Source organism: Trachypithecus francoisi, unplaced genomic scaffold, assembly GCF_009764315.1.
Source record: "Trachypithecus francoisi isolate TF-2019V2 unplaced genomic scaffold, Tfra_2.0 Lachesis_group11, whole genome shotgun sequence".
Classification (NCBI taxonomy): Eukaryota; Metazoa; Chordata; class Mammalia; order Primates; family Cercopithecidae; genus Trachypithecus; species Trachypithecus francoisi.
The window spans coordinates 103490861-103515170 of record NW_022681456.1 but is presented as its reverse complement, the minus strand read 5'-3'; the positions used below and the strand labels follow the sequence as shown (position 1 = coordinate 103515170).

General features: G+C 43.4%; 1 protein-coding gene across 1 annotated transcript; it reads left to right on the top strand.

Moving 5' to 3' along the window:
• The first annotated feature begins 306 nt into the window (after nt 1-306).
• Nucleotides 307-23009, top strand: KLHL42 (kelch like family member 42). The gene is made up of 3 exons (XM_033222564.1): nt 307-1505; nt 12327-12520; nt 18336-23009. Exons 1-3 carry the CDS (start codon nt 634-636, stop codon nt 18785-18787), a joined length of 1518 nt encoding a protein of 505 aa, XP_033078455.1. The 5' UTR covers nt 307-633; the 3' UTR covers nt 18788-23009.
• Nucleotides 23010-24310: the final 1301 nt, after the last annotated feature.

Sequence of the window (24310 nt, the reverse complement as noted above, 5' to 3'; positions counted from 1 at the left end):
GACTCCCTCCTTCTCTTTCCTCCCACGTTCATTTCTTTTTCTTTAGCCCGTGTAAAGCAGCGTGGGAGAGAAAACTAATTTCTCCCTGGGGTACCTGGAGCATCGCTGCAGCCCCCGGCAGGCGACGGAGCCGCGCGCCCCGGGCGTGCGGAGAGGCTGCGGGGACGCGCGCCCTCCGCCTCCCGCAGCTGCGCGTCCGCAGCCGAGGCGCCCAGGCCCACAGCCTCCTGGGCCTCCCCCAGGGCCGGATCCAGCCTGCAGGTCAGGCCGGCGGCCGGGGTCCCGCGGGAGGAAGTGAGAAGGGCGGCAGGGGAGGAAGCTGCGGGCTGGGGGCTGGGATTCCCTTCCCGCCTGGCGCCGCCTGGGAGAGCCCGCGCGAGGACGCCCGGCGCGCTCCGCCGGCCCTTTTTTGGCGCTGAGGAAAAGGAGAAGGGCAGGGCCGCCGCCTCGCGGGAGCGGGCCCCGGGAGGAGGGGCTGCTGGAGAGGCCGGGCGAGCGCGGGCGGCCCTCACCTCGCCGCTCCTCCCGGGCCGCCATCCCTCGGCGCCCCGCCCGGAACCGGCGCGCGCGTGGGGGCGGGGAGGCCGGCGCGCAGATCTGGCGGTGAGCGCCGCCGCCCCGGGGCCCCCAGCCATGTCGGCCGAGGAGATGGTGCAGATCCGCCTGGAGGACCGCTGCTACCCGGTGAGCAAGAGGAAGCTCATCGAGCAAAGCGACTACTTCCGCGCCCTCTACCGCTCCGGCATGCGCGAGGCCCTGAGCCAGGAGGCCGGCGGCCCGGAGGTGCAGCAGCTGCGCGGCCTCAGCGCGCCGGGCCTGAGGCTGGTGCTGGACTTCATCAACGCCGGCGGGGCCCGCGAAGGCTGGCTCCTGGGCCCGCGCGGGGAGAAGGGCGGCGGGGTGGACGAGGACGAGGAGATGGATGAGGTGAGCCTGCTGTCCGAGCTGGTGGAGGCGGCCTCCTTCCTGCAGGTCACGTCTCTGCTGCAGCTGCTGCTGTCCCAGGTGCGGCTCAACAACTGCCTGGAGATGTACCGCCTGGCGCAGGTGTACGGGCTGCCCGACCTGCAGGAGGCCTGCCTGCGCTTCATGGTCGTCCACTTCCACGAGGTGCTGTGCAAGCCCCAGTTCCACCTCCTGGGGTCTCCTCCCCAAGCTCCAGGGGATGTCAGCCTGAAGCAGAGGCTGAGGGAGGCCCGGATGACTGGGACTCCTGTCCTCGTGGCCCTCGGGGACTTCCTGGGGGGACCCCTGGCCCCTCACCCCTACCAGGGGGAGCCCCCGTCCATGCTCAGGTACGAGGAGATGACTGAGCGTTGGTTCCCGCTGGCCAACAACCTTCCTCCCGACCTGGTCAATGTCAGGGGCTATGGGTCTGCCATCCTGGACAACTACCTCTTCATAGTGGGCGGGTACAGGATCACTAGCCAGGAGATCTCCGCTGCGCATTCCTACAACCCCAGCACCAACGAGTGGCTCCAGGTGGCCTCCATGAACCAGAAGAGGTAAGCACCCCGGCAGAGTGCTGCTGCCTTCTCATTCATTCACTTGTTCATTAGTTCATTGGCCCGGTGTTTACTGAGCCAGTAAATAGGGGAGGGTGTGCTGAGGTGGAAATGGCATCTTCAGGAATGTTGTTGGCCTTGGCGCTGGCAAAGTTCCCAATGAACTAAGAAATTGCGAAGAGGAACTCCCCAGTGAGGTCAAGTAGTGGAGTGGTTTTTGGCAGGTGTTGTGCCTTTAGGTGAATCTGCTTTCTTTGCCTGTGTTCTTATGAAAAAAGATGTCGTGGTTTCCTATAAGAATACTTGAAAAAGAAAATTGCTCCTTAATTTTTAAAAAAATTTTTCTTAGTTTTTAGGATTCCATCCTGATGATAATGACACACTGGACAGTAACCTGTGATACTGACTTTGGGGGATTTTTTTCTGTTGTCAGTGACTGTGACAACAGAGAGTCTTCCACACTGTGACACTCATCATGATCAAGAGATAATCACTGGAAATGTATTAACATTTGCAATAGGGGTTGCTTTTCTTATTTTTTATCTTCTCTTTTGCTTCCTACCTTGGACAGCCATCGTCATGACCCAAAGCTTGAGCCTGGAAGTGTTCAACTATAGAATTGGAATATTTTCATTTACCCAACCTTCTTCCCCTCCCATCCTGCAAATCCCTCCTGCCTCCAATATGGGTGACTTGAAGAAAGGAAGAGGAGGAGCTTGAGGAGTGGGATGAGAGGGGAGAAGGGAAAGGAACCAGGGAAGGAATATGAAAACAAGAGCAAAGAGCATATACAGGAAGAGATGGTAGGAAATAAAGATGGTAGCGCCCAGGAGGCCTCAGAGTCATTCAGAAGCAGGGAAGAGAATCAATGTAACTCAAGAAAGAATGAAAATACCCTTTCTTCCCATCCACGTGTTTCCATCTCAGTCCTCACAGGGTTCTGAAGTTTGGAGCAAAGTGTTGGGGAACTCACAGCTAGGCGAAGGAAGTCTTAACAGTAACAGAGAATCCTTTATATATCTATCTATTTGACTCGAGGGTCCTCCTTGGCCAGGGATTATTTGGGGGAAATAACTGGCTTTATTTCGCCTATAATATGGAATTCATTTTGAAAAGTATGCTTTTTTCCCTGATAATACATGGTTACAGAAAACTAGAAAATGGAAAAGAATGAAGAAGCAAAAAGGTGATTATTACTACTCATTCTTCCTAGAGGCAGTAACTGCAGGTTGGCATATTTCCTGCCAGCCCATTTTTAATACATTATTTGCACCATTGAGATGATACCATATTTAAAATTTGCTATTGGAAGGGTTATTTTAAAACATTCTATGCGCTGTAATTGAAACAACAAAGAAACATTGTGTGGCTATGGGTGGTGGTCTGATTAGGGGTGGGCGGCCCTGAGTTCTCTGTCTCTTGCATGCCTCCAGCTACACATCATTTGACGCTCACCAGGCCGTCCTTAGTACCGCAGTTCCTCACGGTTCTTCCCTTCATACATCCTTGGTAGTCTTTGTCTTTTTTCTAGGAAGGCCCTTTTCATCCCCTGAAAAAAAAAAAAAAAAAGCATTCAAATAATGCATGAATGCAAAAGCATTCAAATAATGCATGAATGCATACTTCTTAGAAAAACTGCAAATTACACAAAAATACAGAGTAAGAAGAGGAAATGTCTGCCCTCAGGGTACAGAAAAAAAAGTGTCAGTGTATCAACAGACTTTTGTTACCTTTAGATATTATAAATGTATAAACATTTATATTTGTAAATTACATGTATACTTATATAAATACACTTAACCCTTAAGTAATGTGGGGGCTAGGAACACCAACCCTTGCACAGTCAAAAATCCCAATATAACTTTTGACTCTCCCAAAAACTTAACTACTAAATAGCTTACTGTTTACCAGACGCCTTACCAATAATATAATCAATTAAAACCTTTTGTATATATATTATATACTTTATTCTAACAATAAAGTATGCTATAGAAAAGAAAATGTTATTGAGAAACTAAGGAAGAGAAAATTAAGCGGAAGTGGATCATCCTTAATCGTCTTGACCCTGAGTAGGCTGAGGAGGTAGAGGAAGGGTTGGTTTTGCTGTCTCGGGTGGCAGAGGCAGAAGAAAATCTGAATATAAGTGGACCCTGGCAGTTTAAACCCATGTTATTAAAGGGTCAGCTGTATAAGTATGTTGATAGTGGTTAACAACAGGGGAAAAGTGTTTATGTATATTAATGTGCACGGCGGTGTGTCACCTTACACGTTTTAAAAATTCTAAAATTTGACTAGGTTGTAGTGATTATTATGGCACTTGATATTTCCACTTAACCATAGCTGAGAGTTTTTTCTCTGTCAACAAATGTAGATCTGCCTCACACTTTTTAATGGCTGTGTGTCATTCCACCCTATGGATGTACCATAATGTAATTAGCCTTTCCTTTATTTATGAACATTTTGGTCACTTCCATTTGCACTGGATGTTTCAATAAGCATTGCCATATTGAACATCCTGGTAGATGTGCATGTGTCTTAGTAGCCATATGTGAGTTAGTTTCATATGTCAAAATTTGTGGAATCTCTGGATAGGTAGGGCAAAGTGTATGCATTTTTTTTTTTTTTTTTTGAGGTGGAGTCTCACTCTGTCGCCCAGGCTGGAGGGCAGTGATGTGATCTCGGCTCACTGCAAGCTCCACCTCCCAGGTTACGCCATTCTCCTGCCTCAGTCTCCTGAGTAGCTGGGACTACAGCCGCCCGCCACCACACCCGGCTAATTATTTTTTGTATTTTTAGTAGAGATGGGGTTTCACTGTGTTAGCCAGGATCGTCTTGATCTCCTGACCTCGTGATCCGCCCACCTCTGCCTCCCAAATTGCTAGGATTATAGGCGTGAGCCACCGTGCCCAGCTGCGTATACATGTTTTAAGTTTTGTTGAAGCTGGGTACAGTGGTTCACGCTTGTAGTCCCAGCTACTTGGGAGGCTTAGGCAGGAGGATCACTTGAGCCCAGGAGCTGGAGGCTGCGGTGCACTCTGATTGGGCTTGTGAATAGCCATTGCACTCCAGCCTGAGCAACATAGTGAGGCCCCATCTCTATAAACAGTTAAAAATAAATAAATCAATAGATTTTGGTTGCTCCTGCCAAATTGCCCATCAAAAAAATTGTTTTGATTTCCTCTTCCATCAACAGTGTTTGTGCTTGCCAGTTCCCTATACTCTTGCCAAGATAGAATATTGTCGTCTTTTTTTTCCCCAAACCTAATGGGCAAAAACACTAGTGTGATTTTTCCCAATTAGAAGAGAGATTATTCTTTGTATATGTTGGCCATTTGTATTTATTTTGTAAATGATCTTTGCCAGTTTTCTAAAAATTGGTTTATTTCCTTCACATTCGAGAAGTTCCATGTGTGAATACAGATATTAATCTCTCATCTGTTATGTAACGTTGTGCATGTTTTCCCATGCAGTTATTTTTTCTGCAGTGTTCAAAAATAAGATCCCAAAGTGACTGGGTAGGTGAAATTGTTGCAGAGAGGGGTGGGTGGGAGTTACGATGAAGCCAAGAGCTATTGTCCCACCAGAAGAGGGCTCTGCCTCTCAGCCACAGCTGGTTACTTCCACGTGGAAGAGAGAAAATGTTGCCAGACATCCAAATATCCCTTTTTTTTTTTCTTTTTTAAAGAGATGGGGTCTTGCTTTGTCACCAGACTGGAGTACTGATCATAACTTACTGCAGCCTTCAACTCTTGGGCTTAAGCAATCCTCCTGTTTCAGCCTCCCCAGTAGCTAGGACTACAGGCATGCAACACCATGCTTAGGTAACTTTTTAAAATTAAATTTTTTCTTTTGTAGAAATGGGGGCTATGTTACCCAGGCTGGTCTTGAACTCCTGGCCTCAGGTAATCCTCCCACTGTGGCCTCCCAAAGTGCTAAGATTACATGCCACCATGCCTGACCCTCCATTATATCTTCTAATTGATTATTGATGCTGTATTGGAAATTGTACCCTTGTTTAGCTCCCTCTGCTTTGACTCAGGTATGACATATCTCCCAGGAGTTCCTTCCTGAACTCTCGCTTGGGCTGAATGTTCCATCTCTGCTCCTCTAGCATCTCATGCCCACTCCCCCACTTGAATTGACATTCTCTCCTCTCTGCCTTCCAATCAGGAGCTAGGACTTATTCAATGCTTATGTATAGCCCTACTCCTAACAAGATGTCCAATAATAATAGGTGCTTAAAATATGTGTTTTCTTTAAAAAAAAACTATGCAATATATTTTTACATTATTGTAATAAAAGTTAATGTATAATTTTATATTTCGCTTTATTTGTAACACTATAGTGAACATTTTTACCTTGGTAACAGTCATTATATTTATTTAGAGTAGCTGAGAAATAATGAGAGACATCATTTAATTGAACACTTAACTCTGCAGTAGGTACTGTTCCCGCTGCTTTGCATGTATTATCTCACTTATTCTTCACAAGGACTGTTAGGCAGGTTCCCATTCTAAAGAGACAGGAAGTGAGGCACAGAAAAGTTAAGTAAATTGCTCAAGGATGTGTAATAAGTATAGCAACCAAAATGTAAATATCCATTGAATAGTTATAACCACTTAAACTGTTGATAAGTTTTGGCTTTTAGACTTGCAGGGACCATCTTCATGCACATTTCCCCCCTTATTTTTTAAAAAATATTTCCTTCTAAGAAATAGAGCACAGATCTCTTGTGGTACTGTGCTGCTTTTCAGAATTTCATCATGTGTGCCTCAGCTCCACCACAGCCTTTAAGCCCAGCATTTTTCTAGTCACTATTGGATATACAGAAACTGATGCTATAGTTGCTGCCCTCAAGAAGTTTAAAATTGAGTTTAGATGATGAGACAAGTAAAAATGAAACCTAGTATAGAGTTGTTCCTGGATGATGCATCCAATACAAGTTATGCATGCACTGGAAGTAATTTGGAACCTTGAGACAGAAAACCAGATTTTGGCCTCTGGCTATGCAGAATTTCACATCTACTTTGATTCACCTTTGTCGGAGACTGCTTTGGGATATATCAGTATTTTACTTTGAAAAAGGGGTCAAATGTAGAGCAGTTCACTTTTCCTAGGGACTGAATAGTGCAGTGATCCAGAATCTAAGCAGGAACTCTAGGATTGAGAGTTTTTTTTTTTGTTTTTTTTTTTTTTTTGAGACGGAGTCTTGCTCTGTCTCCCAGGCTAGAGTGCAGTGGCGCCATCTCGCCTCACTGCAAGCTCCGCCTCCCGGGTTCACGCCATTCTCCTGCCTCAGCCTCCTGAGTAGCTGGGACTACAGGCGCCTGCCACCACGCCTGGCTAATTTATTTTTTGTATTTTTAGTAGAGATGGGACTTCACCATGTTAACCAGGATGGTCTCGATCTCCTGACGTCGTGATCTGCCCACCTCGGCCTCCCAAAGTGCTGGGATTACAGATGTGAGCCACTGTGCCCAGCCAAGTAAGAGATTTTAGGCCGGGCGCGGTGACTCAAGCCTGTAATCCCAGCACTTTGGGAGGCCGAGACGGGCGGATCACAAGGTCAGGAGATCGAGACCATCCTGGCTAATACGGTGAAACCCCGTCTCTACTAAAGAATACAAAAAACTAGCCGGGCGACGAGGCGGGCGCCTGTAGGCCCAGCTACTTGGGAGGCGGAGGCAGGAGAATGGCGTGAACCTGGGAGGCGGAGCTTGCAGTGAGCTGAGATCCGGCCACTGCACTCCAGCCTGGGCGACAGAGCCAGACTCCGTCTCAGAAAAAAAAAAAAAAAAAAAAAAAAAAAGATTTTATAAAGCCTTTTGCACTCTGGAGAAGATAGTGGGTGCTATATGATCATCAGGGGTTAAAAAAGAAATGTTTTGCTCTGTAGGCCAAGTGTGCAACACTGCCTGATGGTCTGAATGTGGGTTTGATCTCACACATTGTCAGGATGTAACTCTTCACACATGAAAACTTGTGAGACCTCCAGGTGTGGTGGCTCACACCTGTAATCCCAACACTTTGGGAGGCTGAGGCAGGCGGATCACCTGAGGTCAGAGGTTTGAGACCAGCCTGGCCAACATGGTGAAACCCTGTCTCTACTAAAAATACAAAAATTAGCCGAGTGTGGTGGTGGGCACCTGTAGCCCTAGCTACTCAAGAGGCTGAGGCAGGAAAATCACTTGAACCTGGGACGGGGAGGTTGCGGTGAGCCGAGATCGCACCACTGCACTCCAGCCTGGGCAACAGAGTGAGACTTTGTTTCAAAAAAAAAAAAAAAACTGTGAGATCGAGGGTGTTTGCTTTCCCTCCTCACTTTAATAAGTGATAACTTGCAGGAACTGACCACTGTTGCAGCAGTTTGTTCGTTAATGTTCTCCATTTCCAAAGCTTTCTCTAGTCTTTTCCATTGCCCTGCACTTTAGCTCTGAAAATGGAGTTGAAGTGATTCCTCCTGTTCCGTGTGTGAATACACCAAGGCTGGGAGACAGACTTTAATAAACAAGTGTCTCCTGGCAGAGATGGAATTGCAGTTCTCAGCCTTAGCGTTTGCTGAGCTGTCCCTTCTCCTCTCAGCCAATGTTTACCATTTTTGGAGCATTTCTGTGGTTGATGTTGTAGTAGAGCCTGGGAATAATGCAAGAAAGGAAACTGTATGTCTATTCACAGTCCCTCCCCGCCCCCCCCATTTAATTTTGACCAACAGTTTAAATTGCTTTTTGCATCTTTGCTTTTGGAGTTTCTTAGAGCTGGGCATAAGTAGCAACAATGACTACCTCTATTTTCTGCCCTTCCCCTTCTCCCCTTCCTAGTCCCTAGGGGAAATTAATGCATAGGGACATGGCAGAAGGCAAGTAGATGAAGGGGCAAGAGGAGATAAAAGGACCTGGATGGCCCACAGACTTAAGCAATCGTGTTCTGAGTGATTGAGAAAGGACTTTTGAAAGGATCTTGGCATTTTGTTCTAATTTTTACTCTGGTGGTAAGCAAACTTCTTTCTCTACATAGGGGGTCATAATGATGGTTTTCATTTCCTGAGCTCTTACTGGGGGTCAGGTATTGTAGTCACACCTTGAGGTGTCACTTCATATGAATGCTTGCAACATCTCTATGAGGTAGATGTTATTAATCCCATTTCCTTAAAGTGGAAACTGAGGCTCAGTGACTTTAATTACCTTCCACATAATCACAGGGCTAGACTCGAAGCCACCCAGACCTCTGTGTCATCTTGCCTTCCTGTGGTTGTATGTAGCTACTGTTAATCCTTGAGATCTGTGTGCTGGTGTTTAGCATGTTTCATGTTACTTACCTTTTAGGGATTTAAAGAGCTTTTTAAGCCACACATGGTGGTCTAGCTACTTGGGAGGCTGAGTCCGGAGGATCGCTTGAGGCCGGGAGTTCAAGGCTGCAGTGAGCCATGATCAGGCCACTGCATTCCAGCCTGGGCAATGAAATGAGACCCTGTCTCTTAAAAAGTTCTTCTTTAAAAAAAAAAATTCTTTTTTTTTTTTTTCTTCAAGTGACCTTGAAATGCCATTGTGGTTTTATCTAATTTTTTCACTTAAAACAGAAATTTTAATGATAATATTTTTATTGCAAGTAACAAGTATATAGCTATGATAGATGACTTGTTACTTGGTCTTGAAGTTCTTTTTAACTCCTGAACATAGTATGTTAATATTAAGAAAATACTGTAGAGATGATAATTTTGAAAAGCGGTTGATAGCTTGAATTTATAACTTTACCATTCAGGAGGTGAAGACTGGAAGAATTTTTTTTTTTTTTGAGACGGAGTCTCATTGTGTCTCCCAGACTGGAGTGCAGTGGCGCGATCTCGGCTCACTGCAAGCTCCGCCTCCCGGGTTCACGCCATTCTCCTGCCTCAGCCTCCCGAGTAGCTGGGACTACAGGTGCCCGCCACCACGCCCAGCTAATTTTTTGCATTTTTAGTAGAGAGGGGGTTTCACCGTGTTAGCCAGGATGGTCTCGATCTCCTGACGTCGTGATCCGCCCGCCTCGGCCTCCCAAAGTGCTGGGATTACAGGCGTGAGCCACCACGCCCGGCCTGGAAGAATTATTTTCAGAAAGTTGGAAATGAAGCAGTGAGTGATGAGAATTTGTGGATGAGAGCGCACCTTGTAGAGAGTTCCAGAGTACGTCGCAGTCAGTGACTGTTGCAGTTGACAAACGAGAAACCACCCCTCCTGAGGTTAAGAAAAACTTGGACTTAGGACACCCAGAGAAGCATTCCGTAGAATGCCAATGGAGAATGACTTATCTCTGCAACTGCTGTCATTTTCAGCTCTTACTGCATGCCAGATGTTGTGCTCTTCTTATCCCCACTTAACAGATGGGAAAACTGAGGAACAGATAAACAGATTCAGTAATTTGTCTAAGGTCGGACAGCAGTTGATGTGTGATGACGTCTGAGATTTCCCTATGTAAGCCTAGACTCATAACCTTTAGCAGTATGCCTCTTTATTAAATGGTCTGATTTTAGGTGGCAATTTCATCTTAAAACAAATTCAGCATTAAAAAGTGTTTCTCTTCAAGTGAATTTGAGCGTGTCGGGGTCTGGAGAGATGGAATCGTTTACTTTAACTGCCTATTCATTGAGCCTCAAAAAGAAGCCCCTTACATGTTTGCTTAGGACAAATGATTATGCTGGATAAATACTAAAAACTGTTTTGATCTTACAAAATTTACTATCTGTGTACTTTTGGGGAGCAAAAACAAATTGCGGCTGGGAAAATTTAGTGCTTGTTTACAAGCTTGATTTCCTTTGGTTCCCCAAATTTGCACACACAGAGAGGGCATCATGGTTGGATTTTAAGGACCATTGGCAGCAAGAAAGGTAAGCAGCAGGAATCAGGGACCCCCCAGTACCTGCCACCCTGACGTCTGTTGGCACAAAAAAGTGGGCTCACTGGCTGGCTGGCCTTAAGGGACAAGACAAGGCTCTTGATGAAGAGTACTCTATTCACGCTCTGATTGGAAAAACAAACTAAAATACATTTAGATATAAACATGATCGGAACCTTTAAAAAATCTTAACTGTTTAGTAGGTGCTCATTACTAACCTTGTTTCCGTAGTGTAATGCATCAGTTTTATTGAACACTTTTTAGGGGATCAAGCATGGGCTTCTTGTTCACTGCTTTTTCTTAATCTACCCCCATATATAATTTTTTGTGTGTGCATAGTCTCTACCTCCATTCTTTCTTAGTATATTATTATTTTTGAAGACATCATTGTGTTGGAATTAGATGTGGTCTTGAAATTCACTTGGTCTAGCACCTTTATTTCAAACACTAGAAAACAGAAATTTGAATGATAGTATTTTATCTCTGTGTAGTAGTTTCTGATAGACTATTTGATTTAATCATCTCTACCACCTTGTGATGGCTGTTATCACCATTTTACGGATGACGAAGTGAGGTGGTTGGACCAGGGTCAGATAGCTGGTTATCAGCAGAGCTGGGACTAGAAGCGAGGTCTTCTGATTTGTGCTCAGGTCTTTTTCTGTTGCATCATGCTGCTGCGCATACTCTTGGAAACTTGTGACTGTTGTACATCTCACAGCAGACTGACCCAGCAATCCCAAGTGTTTATCCTTCCTGGCTTTCAAAGGTCTGATTCATCCTTGTGTGCTATATCGAAACAAATTAATTTTGTGTTACTTTTCAGTTCAAAAATCATAAGACTTATTTAGTGTTTGAAGCTGATGAGCAGCATTTAATTATTTACTGAATATAGAGCTGGAAATCATTGTACATCTCTTTTTCAAGTTACTTAATTTTATGAAAGATGAGCATTTGTCAGTAGAAGTATTTGTTGAATTAACATATGTAAAGACCCTAAGAATGCTGGATCAAAATATTTTTGAGGCTGGTTGTGGTGTCTTATACCTCTAATCCTAGCACTCTGGGAGTCTGAAGCAAGAGGATCACTTGAGGCCAGGAGTTCAAGATCAGCTTGGACAACATAGTGAGATGCCATCTTCACAAAACATTTTTGTAAAAAATTAGCTGAGTATAGCTGAGTATGGTGGTGCATACCTGTAGTCCAAGCTACTGGAGAGGCTGAGGCAGGAGACTCTTTTGAGCCCAGGAGTTCAAGGCTGCAGTGAGCTATGACTGTGCCACTGCAATCTAGCCTGGGTGACAGAGCAAGACCTTATTTCATAAATAAATTAGTAAATACAAACTGTGAATTTGTTCAGTGCTGACCTCTCCCCATCTTATATGTTGTGAAGCAGTATGTCAGATGCCCTTGGAGCGGGGAGGCAGGACCAGTGTCCTGCTCAGGTGTACTGGTGGTGCAAGCGTCTCCTGACCCACCCTTTAGCAGTCACCCCTCATACCTGCCTATCTGTCTCAGCAGCACCGGTGTGTCCCTAAGATGAACCCATACTACTCAGTAGGAAGAATGAAATAACCATTCTGAGAGGTGAAAGACAACCGGGTGAGGTGGGCGCCTTCCCCTCTTACCTTTGTGCCTGCCCCTGAAAGAAAGTGTGGAGTTTAGTGTATACACATTGTCTTTGTTGCTGGACTAAGGCTGAACAAGATGAATAACTTGTTGTATTGAAATGCTTATCTTCGATAGCTAGTGTTTGGACAGTGTGCCATTCCCGTGGAATCTTGGGGACAGGAGTGAGATTCGAGAAGCCATCCTTTCTTCCTCTGTCCTCAGGTGGAATGGCCCCCAACTGGGAGAGCTAATTTTCTTCTGATGTCCAGGAGAGTTCATGTCATCGTTACACTTCTCATTGATCAGAAGAACTAACTCTGTGGGCCTGTGTGTCTCTCTTTCAGGTCTAACTTCAAACTTGTGGCTGTTAATTCAAAACTCTATGCCATTGGAGGGCAGGCCGTTTCTAACGTTGAGTGTTACAACCCTGAGCAGGATGCGTGGAATTTTGTGGCGCCCTTACCCAATCCTCTGGCTGAGTTCTCTGCCTGTGAGTGTAAGGGAAAAATTTATGTCATTGGAGGATACACTACCAGAGGTAAGTGAAGGGACCAGGTAGGTGGTCTGCCCATGTGTAGGCGTCAGCAGTCTGGGAAGGGCAAGAGGGTGTCAGAGGAAACCCCGACATATCCGAGTGTCATGTTATGCTTTAATAGTGTACACTTACACATCTGGAAGGAAGAGAGTCCCATATGGCAGGGATGATTGGGACAGGAGGGATCTTTTGATAACTTCATGTGAGCATGAAAATCGAATGGGGAAGGGAGAGCTGTGAAAAAAATACGCTATCTCTTTTTTTTGCTTTTGGAAACCCAGCTTTTTGGTCTGCTGTCTTGTGATTTGGCTGGGCCTGGTTTGTGGGGATCGCTTTCTGAGGTTGGGCAGGTCTTTGGAGAAGATTATCTGGGAATTCCCATCCTTATCACAAACACACACCAAACCTGCCCCCATCCACCATTGTGGAATTCAGTACCAGAGCATCCTTGCACATTAGTTCTCATTTTCTCTCTTTGTGAGCACACACACATCAGATAGAGGTTCCAGAAACCCAGCTTTAGGACAGTGTTCACATATCACAGGAGGAGCAAGAACATGAATACAAGAGAGCTCTTTCCTGACCAGCAGTGGGAGGTGGTTGTACTATTTATTTGTTTATTTATTTTTTGAGATGGAGTCTCCCTCTGTCACCCAGGCTGGAGTGCAGTGGCATGATCTCGGCTCACTGCAGTCTCTACCTCCCGGGTTCAAGCACTCCTCCTGCCTCAGCCTCCCAAGTAGCTGGGATTACAGGCATACACCACCACGCCCAGCTAATTTTTGTATTTTTAGTAGAGATGGAGTTTCACCACATTGGCCAGGCTGGGCTGTAACTCCTGACCTCAGGTGATCCACCTGCCTCAGCCTCCCAAAGTGCTGAGATTACAGGTGTGAGCCACCGCTCCTGACCTGGTTCTATTAAAATGTGCATATGTGTTTTTCACTTTTTTGTTAGGCATTGTATAGTTAATAATTTGGAAATGAAAAAATTTCTCCACAAGTTTATTTATTTTTTGTGGAGACGAGGTCTCCCTATGTTGCCTAGGCTGGTCTTGAATTCCTAGGCTAAGTGATTGTTCTGCCTTGGCCTCTCAAAATGCTGGGATTACAGGCATGAGCCACCATGCCCTGCTTGCCAGCAAGTTTTATACTGCTCTTCTTGGTAGGGAATTGTCTCATGTAACAGTGATAGAGAACAGTGTAGTTGTTGGCGGGACACAGTGGCTCGTGCCTGTAATCCAGTACTTTGGGAGGCTGAGGCAGGAGGATTGCTTGAGTCTGAGAGTTCAGGACAGGCCTGGGCAACAGAGCAAGTCCCCTTCTATAAAAATGAGAAGAAAAATATTAGTTGGATGTGGTGTCATGTACCTGTAGTTCCAGTTACTTGGGAGGCTGAGGCAGGAGGATCGCTTGAGCCTGGGAGTTCAAGACAGGCCTGGGCAACATAGCAAGACCCCTTCTCTAAAAATGAAAATAAAAAAAATTAGCTGGATGTGGTGGCATATACCTGTAGCCCCAGTTATTTGGGAGGCTGAGACAGGAGAATTGCTTGAGCCAGGGGTTTGAGGCTGCAGTGAGCTATGACTGCCCCACTGTACCCCAGTCTGGGTGACAGAGTGAGACCCAGTCTCTAAAATAAAAAAAAAGAAAAAAAAAAAAAGAAAACAAAAAATAAAACTGTGGTTGTGGGAAGACAGACAATGGGGGACAGTCAAGCAGAGGGGTGCCTTTCCTTCCCTCCACTCTCCAAAGCAGATGTCTCCAAGTTACCTCTTATCCAAGGAAATTTATTTCTGCATTTGGTCTGTCTGACTCTATGGAGCCCAGGACTTACAGAAAAGGTGTAACCCGGCTCTTAGGACTTTAAACCACATTAAAGTAGTAGAGTTGCCATTTTATTTAACATGGTGAAATAAACTACCACTCCTTTGTGGTACCATATGGGCAGGACAGAGCTCTTCAACCCTGGCTAACAAGCATGAAGAAGACCCTGTGAGGCCGCAGCAGCCATGGGAACTTCCCGAAGGACAGAAATCCACAGGCTAGCATAGCATCCAGATAGGTGACAGAAATTCCTTCCACCGTACCCAGATGTGTCCTGTTTTGGGGGATTTATGTTAGGAAGAAGTTAAAGTATTTGATGAACATCTGATTTATTTCTTTTTAGAGTAAGTCTAAACATTAATTCAGTGGGGAAGATGGTGAGAGGTGTGTTAGTTTCCTGTGGCTGCCATAACAAGTTAGTATACACTTGGTGGCCTAAAACAACAGAAATATATTTTCTTATAGTTCTGGCGACCAGAAGTCAAGGTGTCAGCAGGGCTGTGCTCCTTCTGAGGCCTGTAGGGGAGGATTCCTCCTTGCTCCTTCTAGTCTCTGGTAGCTCGGGGCTCCTTGGCTGGTGGCTCCATGATACCCCCTGCCTCCATCTTCACAGGGCCTTCTCCTCTGTATGTGTCTGTGGCTTCTCCCCTTCTGTCTAAGGACAGTTGCCACTGTTGGATTTAGGCCCCATCTGGGTAATCCAGGAAAATCTTGTCTTAAGGTTTTTGACTTAATTACATCTGCAAAGACCCCCTTTCTTTTTCTTTTTTCCCTTGAGATGGAGTCTCACTCTATTGCCCAGGCTATAGTGTAGTGGCACAGTCATAGTTCATTGCAGGCTCAACCTCCTGCTGGATTCAAGCGATCTCCCGCCTCAGCCTCCCAAAGTACTGGGATTACAGGCATGAGCCACTGTGCCTGACCCAAAGAGTCCCCCCGCTTTATTTTTTTTTAAATAAAATCACCATTCACAGGTTCAGGGAATTTGGAAATTGACGTATCTTGTTAGGGACAACCATGCAACCCACTGAAGCGATGTGTATATTTATGTATTTAAGGAGAGGGAAGACAAAGAGAAGTGACCTTTTTTTCCCCACTCCAAGTTTTCATTATTTGTCGAGCTGTTCCCAATGTCCCTCTCTGGTGACTCTCCACTAAAGATAGTTTTCAGCTTTTTCTTTACATATAATTGAAAAAAAAAAAAAAGAGACTTAGTAATCATTTCTTTGATCTTCAACATTGGTTGTCAGGTTACAGTGATTAACTTTATAGGTTTAGACTAAGCTATGGGCCCCTCAGTCCCCCAGAACTCCTGTGTTTATGTAGTAATCCCCCTCTCTCGTGTGTGTGTGTGTGTGTGTGGTGTGTGTGTGTGTGTGTGTGTGTGTGTCTTTTCTTCTAGGAAAGTAAATACTCCCAGTTATTTACCTATGAGCAGTTCTAAGAATTCTCATTCCTCTCTAGGTTGAGTAACACAGACTGCATCTTGTGGGCTGACATAACGCACATATGTGCTTTGACTTCTCTTGTAACCAAGAGCTGTTCAACACTGACAGGCGGCACTGTAACCCAAAGAGTACTTTACTGGTAGATTTCCTAGTTTTTCCATGACCCTGGCTGAGCAAATGTTCTTTAGATTTGACCTAGAAAACCCTTCTTGTGTGTTTTGTAGCTTCACAAGCCACTGCTAATGAACCTTCTTCACTTGGGCCACCCACTGTGATTTCTGTTCTGGATTCCCTGAGCCAAATACCCTTGATGGGATGGTTCAGTGATGTGGATGGATGGCTATTTGTATAAGGGCTGAAAACTAGTTTTTTAAGATGGGAGAGCTGGGCAGTTACTTATACTCTGAAGCCTTCCTCTTTCTCTGCTGGGGCTTTCCCAGCACTTCCTAATAGTTCCGTGTATTTTAGATAAGACATCATGATTGTTAGGAAAAAAAAAAAAAGAAAGTTAGTTTTTAGCTTCCTGACTTTTTAAGTCAAGTGAGACTTTTATAATTTAATAAATAATAGCTCATTTTTATGGTAGCTATTTGGTTATTTTAATTCTTTAGCGGCACTGAAGAAATTCAAAGAGGTTCAGTAGAGAGTAATAGCTGTAAAGGGAAGAAGGGTGATTTGTCAAACTTCAGAATCAACTTGAAATGTAAAAACAAAAAGATCATTCCACCAACTCAAGCCACCTCTTCATGGTCTGAGCCCTTGTTGAGTGAGGAGAGAAAACATTTACAGAACACCTGGAAAGACCTGGAGCTTAGAAATATGTGGAAGCCTCACTATAATGAGTTCTTTATTCATTCGGTGGACAGCCAGGTTACTAAGGAGCACTTTTTGATAAATTAGTGACTAAAATCCCCTTGGGCCATCTCCTAAAATGATCTTTATCATAATAGCTACAGTCAAAAGAAAGAAGGAGAGGTATTAATATGGGTGGAAGTCAGAAGGACAGTTTCCTAATGCCGTGGCTTACAATTCTGAGATTTCTCCAGGCATCAGGACATGTGCGTGCACAGGACTTTGTCTGCTCTCTTAGGAGATCCTTTAGTTTGTATCAGATGTGGCTGTGGAGGGTGCTCTTTAAGCATTGCTAACTATGGGTGGGTCCCTCTCAGAAGGAAGGACTGTAAGAGGTATGAAACTTCTGAGAAAATGAGCTGTCTTCTCTTACCAAGCGTCTGCAGCCATCACAATGCTGTAGGCGTTAGTTGTCTGTCAGTTCCCAAGCTGAGCTGTCTCCTTCGTGGATAGGATTTGTTTATTTAGAAAAAACAACAAACGAAGTTCATTCTGTTTATAACTCAGAGCATTTGTTTTTTCTGCTGAGGCTAAAATACTTACTTATTCTTTCCTAGAGGAGAAAAGAAAAAGAGAACAATTAAAAACAAGAAAAACAAAACTAGATATTCTAAATTTCATAAGTGTTTTTCACAAAGAGACTAGGCAACATTTTTCCTTAAAGAAAATTACTTTTTTTTTTGAGAGACCAGGATCTCACTCTGTCACCCTAGCTGGAATGCAGTGATGTGATCACAGCTCACTGCAGCCTCACCCTCCCAGGCTAAAGTGATCCTCCCACCGCAGCCTTCCAAGTAGCAGCTGGTACCATAGGTGCACACCACCATGCCTGGCTAATAATAGTCTCGAACTCCTGGGCTCAAGTGATTTTCCTGCTTCAACCACCCAAAGAGGTGGGATTACAGGCATGAGACACCATGCCTGGCTGAAAATCATTATTAATTTAAAATGTCAGAGCAACCTTTTATCTAGACTTTGATCTTATCTACACTACAACTGTCTCTTGTGAGGGACATGGGAAGACCTTTGTTAGCGTCTCTCTGGTGATAAAATTGGGAAACCAAGGCTGGACATGGTAAAGACCCTGCCTTTACAAATAATAATAATAATAAAAAAAAAACTGGAAAACTGAATTGCCAAGTGATTCTGTGGCTTGTTAGAAGGCCGCAGGTGAGACTTTGATGCATTTCTTCTGAAGTGTAATGTTGTGTCTTTTTCACTAGACAGCCCCTGGAAATCCTGTGTTGCTACTTGTCATGTTTCTTAGGATCTGCTGTCAAGAATAATCTGCTTCCCACCCAGCCTGGCTTCTGTATTAAGTAGTTGATAATTTTGTAGCTATTGATGAGGGTTCTGAGGCACTTACTTTTTTTTACACTGACCTGGTGGTTCACAGGTGTGGGGGTACCAGGGAGGAGGGGCTGTGTGAAAGTCAGAGCTGCTCTTTTTCCTGATTTTATCCAGTCTGAATCTCCCAAGGCAGAGATGTTTGGGAGTGAGAGGTGAGTGTGGATGGATCTAAATGTATCTCTTCCCAGCCATTTTGAAAACGGTTTTTCCAAGTTGTGCTTTTTCTGAAACAGTTTTTTTTCTTTGTTACCAAATTATGCATGTCGAGTTAGACATTTCTGTACAGCCTTGCCTAGTGGCGTTAGTGGGGGCAGAGTCATCACTTGCCTTTCTTTCTTTCAGACCGGAACATGAACATTTTGCAGTACTGCCCCTCTTCCGACATCTGGACGCTGTTTGAAACATGTGACGTCCACATTCGCAAGCAGCAGATGGTGTCTGTGGAAGAGACCATCTACATCGTCGGGGGGTGTCTCCATGAGCTGGGGCCCAACCGCAGGAGCAGCCAGAGCGAAGACATGCTCACCGTGCAGTCCTACAACACCATCACCCGCCAGTGGCTCTACCTCAAGGAGAACACGTCCAAATCGGGTCTTAACTTGACTTGTGCGCTCCATAACGACGGCATCTACATCATGAGCAGAGATGTCACCCTGTCGACCAGCTTGGAACACCGAGTGTTCCTCAAGTATAACATCTTTTCAGATAGTTGGGAAGCATTTCGGCGTTTTCCAGCTTTTGGACATAACTTGCTGGTTTCTTCTCTTTATCTGCCCAATAAAGCAGAAGCATGACTGAATTGAATTAGTAGATGAAAGAAACCTGGTTCAAGATTTTTTTTAAAATATGGTGTCCCATTCCAAGGGAGACCGATTCCTAAAGGGTAAAGAAGGGTTAAAGTAGGTCACATATATACAGTAGCAGCTGTAAATAAGCTTACTTGAATTAATTACTTGAAAACTGTTGGAAAAAAGAGACCAACTTTGTTATTTTTTAAATTATTGATTTTTAAATTATGGGAGCAAATCCATCTACAAACATGATACTTGGGCCAATGACGGATCATCAAAATGTAGATTCATTGTGTCTGTGTGGTAAAGGGCCAAAGTCAATAATTGGAACAAATGATAAAGATGATTTTAAAATCTGTTGTATTTAGGACCCTTGACGTGTCATTAGCACCTTAAGTGAGAGGTTTTCTTTTTCTTATCAATGTACTTGACAAGCATTCATATTAACATACTCATTCTCTTTTTTCCATCACCCATACCCACACATACATCTAGTATGTTTAAAATAGGGTTCTGTGTTCAGATATTTTGTTTGCACACTACTTTTTAGGAAACTTATAATGATGGAGCCCTACAGTGAATCCTTACCAGTGTTCAGTCCTCCCCAAAACTTGGATAAAAATATTCTCAGCTATTTTTCCAGCCGTTTTTGCAGTTACAAATGCTGAATAAATAGACTGATGTAACCTTTTATTTTATTTATGTGGCAGACTGCATATTTATGTGGACACGTAGGTTGCATTGCTAGGCATTCTGTATGGTTTTAAAGAGCATACATTATTTAGAAAAATGGATATATGAATATTTTTAAAAATTGAGTCTTAAATTTAAATGGGAAGGGAAGAAAACACCAAATAAGAAAAAAATTTGCCTTTAAGAGTTACCTTTATTGAATGTATTTGACTTAGTTCTTATTTTAAGGCTAAAAAAACTTTGTCATATTTACGTCAGGCAACTTTCTAATTTAATCTTAGCTTTGTAATTCATGTTTTTGCTTTTGTAGACTAAGGTAAGGACAGCATTTAAATATTTGTGCTGGAGTGAGGGGAAGACTCTCTTACAGAAGTGGAATGGTTTCTGGTGGTATGTCTGAAGTTAGGTCAAGTGCTTTACTTGCCTTGGTTAATTGAAATAGAATTCAGCTCAAGCAGTTGTTTTCACTGAGTGAGTTAACAATAAAAGCTTCTGCCAATCATAGATCAACATTCCTCAAAAATATATATACTCATACTTATGGAAATTTTATTTGATTGAAAACACTCTGAAATTATCTGATATTTTGTGATGGAATCAGTTAAACTGTGAGCTGGATTCCATTTTTCTGCAGTAACAGCGGGCAGAACCATTTCAGTTAGCATGTGCCTCACTTTAAGAAAGTCCCGTAGGGGGAAAAAAAACTGTCAGAACAAATTCATGCATTCAATAAACACTTACTGAGTGCCTGGAGTATGCCGTCCACTGTGCAGATGTAGGACAGGGGCTAATCACTTAGAGTTCTTCAGTTTATTAGCGGAGTCATTACAGGGTTTCTTTACAACCATGGCCTCTATATACTTAAAATAAGGGTCCAGTTATAAAAAGCCTATTTGCACAACTTTTTGGGAATACTTCTATTAATTAAAATGAGGTAAGCCATTATTTTGGACATAGAAAGAGATCTTTGTATCTTATCACCAAATAATCTTATCTCTAGTCTACTTAAAACTTCGTAAGGGTTTCTAAGCTGTGCCCATTTATTCCCAAGTATTATGCCCTTAAAAAATAACCTCTGAACCAAAATCTTCCCAGGAATAGTACTTAATAGATTTTAATGTTAATTTATATTCATTGTAGAAATGAATTTCCAGTGACCTATAATTTCATTACATATATTTTAAAATTTAATTTATTTTAGATGGTGTTAACTTTTTGTTGCTGAAAAGCTTAACTTTTTAAAGACTTAGTCCTATACATTTAGAAGATGAGTCAGTTGAATTAGTACTGGACAAACAGTTGGAGATTAGTTTGCACATAAGCACATCATATCAAATACAATATTCCAGCCAACCAGTTAATTCTCTTCCTGATTACATTCATTGGGTCTGTTTGCCTAATGTTGACAATTAAATTCTTGGATCAAGCGGAGGTATACTGTGATCCACAAAGCTCTTTTATAAACCAGGTTTTGTGTGTGTGTGTGTGTGTGTGTTTGCATATTATAGCTCTCTTTAAGACAGACATCTAACAAGATTTTGTTATTCTGGGCTGCCAAGAGTACTTGGGAAAGGTGGAATGTGCAATAGGAACCGATCTGTGCATTTTGTGACATCGTCCTTCCTGCTGCGCACATCAGCTCCGTTGACATTTCGAAGGGTAGTTTTAATTTAGCTCTGCTCTCTTGTTGGTGCCAGTATTACATTGAAGACTCTCACCTATGATAGAGGCAATGTTGCTTTGAAAATCTCCCTTCAGGTGGAGCTTGCAGTAAGCTGAGGTTGCGCCATTGCACTCCAGCCTGGACGACAGTGCAAGACTCTGTCTCCAAAAAAAAAAAAAAAAAAAAGAAGAAAATCCCCCTTTATCCCCCAGGACTGTCTTTACTCTTTGATAGTATCTCTCTATTTTCTTCCCAATTCTCTAAATGCTTTATCATTTTTTTCTGAGATTCTTCTGAGGGATGCTGACCTCCCACTATGGGGAAAGGCGTTGCTTGGAGGACCTGGGGTGGCAGCCCCCGACCAGAAGCACCCTGTTTTATAGATAGCAGTCTGAATGGTAGAGAGAGAGTCCTGTGTGTGGGTTGTTAGAAGGTTGGTTCTTCCTGTCATTCTCTCTGGCTTTCCTTTCAACCCTCGTAGTTTCAGAGGCCTCTCCCCTTAGCATCCTTTAAAAGGTTTTCTGATGAATGTGTAAAAGAGTTGATCATTTCAACAGTACTGGTTAAGTCACAATGACGAAGTGCTGAGAAGGTTATGGATACCAGGAAGAAACAAACAGAAGTCTTAAGATTAGAAGGAGAACCAAAGATAATTTAACCCTGCCATTTTTTTTTTTTTTACACCAAGGTCCTAAGTAATTCCAAATGCCTTAGGTATCAACGAAAGCTACACACCATTGAGATGGGCAAAATTCTTTCTCTACGAAGGTAGTAATCAAGTAAATGCCTGTTCTCTTTCAATGAACTGTTGCTTATTGAGCATTGTGGATGATGTGTTTTCAGATTTCTAGGTGAAGTTCTGACCCTACCTGTTTGGCCAAAGACGTAAATTGAGAGGAAAGGCCTTGGTCTTCCTGATCAACCAGCACTTAACGAACAGTGGCTTAATGCAGATCCCTCAGGAGGCAGCTTAGCAATGTAAAAGGAATATGAGTAGGGGTTGGCTGCCTTTTTCCTAGACCAGGAGTGGGAAATATATAACACCTGTGCCACCGCTCTTTTAAGGAGGCATTATGAATGAGTGCAGCGTCCCTGTCCTCTGTGCCAGGATTTGCTCTTAGAATCCATGTCAGATTGGTGCTTCCAGACATCTATTCCCAGTCCATCAGAGTGAAATGAAGGCTATTCGCCGTCCCTGCCTTAGAGGAGTTGAAGGAATCAAGTTGGTAGATACAACCAAAATGGCTTTGAAAGCAGTGAGCTGATTGAGCCCCAGTTCTGTGGTTACCAGAAATACTGAGTGTCTGTCACTTGCAAGACAATGCTAAGAACTGAGAATACAGACATACATAAGTCACGGTCCATGACCTGGAAGAGTTTATGGCCTTATGAAGAGGTTCACTGTCATTTTGTCTTCACCAGGGCATCCGTCTCAAAAATGCCCACTTTTGTCTGGCACATTGGGGCTCGGTGGTCTGGTGGTCCCTTCAGTCTTGGCCCTATCCTTTGTTTTTGTGATTTGCTAACAATCATCACGAACCAGTTTTGTTTTTCTCTTAAATTTGAACATCACATCCTGTGTTTTAGGTTTTTGCTCTATGCTTTGTTCTCGTTCCTTTTCATAGTCTTCTCTGTACTTCTTTTTTTGTGTGTGAAAAAATGAAAATCACATGTAATCTGCCTTATTTAAAAATGCTCACTAAGCACTGCAGACTTTGCAGTTAGGGGCTCAGCAGCTTGGTCCAGTGAAAAGGAGGAGTGAAGCCAGGGAAGTTAGTATCCAAGAGGGGCAAGCTGATTGCATGTGCATTTATACCTATGCCTTTAAACATTCCCATACAAATTATTAATAAAGAAATTTCCATTCCACACTAGTACTGATGAAAAGGCGGTTGATTTTGCCTTGTGATAATTATCAAAGGATAGTTTTTCATCCTTAGGTTTTATTCACATAAGAGTTTTTTGATTTTTATTTTCTCTGTTAACTTAGGAACACATCATAAATTCACACCAACTGACGCGTTGCTGACGTCTGTACTTGACAACCATTTTTATTCCTACCGGAAGCATTAAATATAAAAGGTGGTTAATTTTGAAGAGCAAAGGGTGCTGAAATGACTTGTATGGCTGGCTGGTGCTTTCTTAAATGGATTGCCATAGTTTAGTAAAGAAAAGGAAAATGTGATTTACATTATTGTCATTTTTTCTATTAAAACCTTAAGTATGGGGCGCTTTAGCTGTCCCTGCAATGTTTTCATATCTAGTAGTCATTTTAGGGAAAGTGATAATTGTAAAATGAATAGTTATGTTTTGATATGACTGATACTTTCTTTGTTAAAAGGTTGTATGAAGTCTTCAATTTCAAGTGTAGCTTAAAAGTGTAAACATTATGTGATTCCTTTGAATACAAGAATGCCTATGAAGTACTCACTGTAACAGCATTCCTTTTGTGTTTAGAACTATAGAAGAAAATATCTTCAAATAAAGTAGTTCTCAGTCACTTTTTGTTATCTAAGTTCTATGTATCAGTTACGTATGCAGGGCTGTGCCAGGACTGGGAGGAAATGGGTGAAGCGACTTGGGAGCCTGAGGTGGGAGGATTGCTTGGGGCCAGGAATTTGAGACCTGCTGGGCAACAGTGAAATCCTGTCTCTACAAAAAATAAAAATAAAATAAATTAGCCAATATGGTGGTACATGCCTGTAGTCCCAGCTACTTGGGAGGCTGAGGCAGGAGGATTGATTGGGCCCAGGAGTTTGAGGCTGCAGTGAGCTCTGATTGCACCACTGCACTCCAGCCTGGGCAAACAGTGCAAGACCCCAACTCAAGAAAAATCTACAAATAAATAGACAACCATGTCCTACACACTCAGGACACGCTGATGGAGGAGAAGGAGGATGGCTGACCCAGCAGAGCGACATCCAAATCTAACTGAGCACTTTTTTTTTTTTTTTTGGCCAGGAATTATTCTAAGCATTTTTTAATTTAAATTATTCAATCCTCACATGAATCCCATGTGGTAAATACAAATATTATACCCCACTTTACAGTTGAGGAAACTGAGGCACTGTAGGTTACAAATTGCCATTGGAGACAGGAGAAGGGAAAACTACATACAGGGGTCACTGGTCTAAAGGGTATCCTTTCTCTTGGCGGAGGAGTGGGTTTCC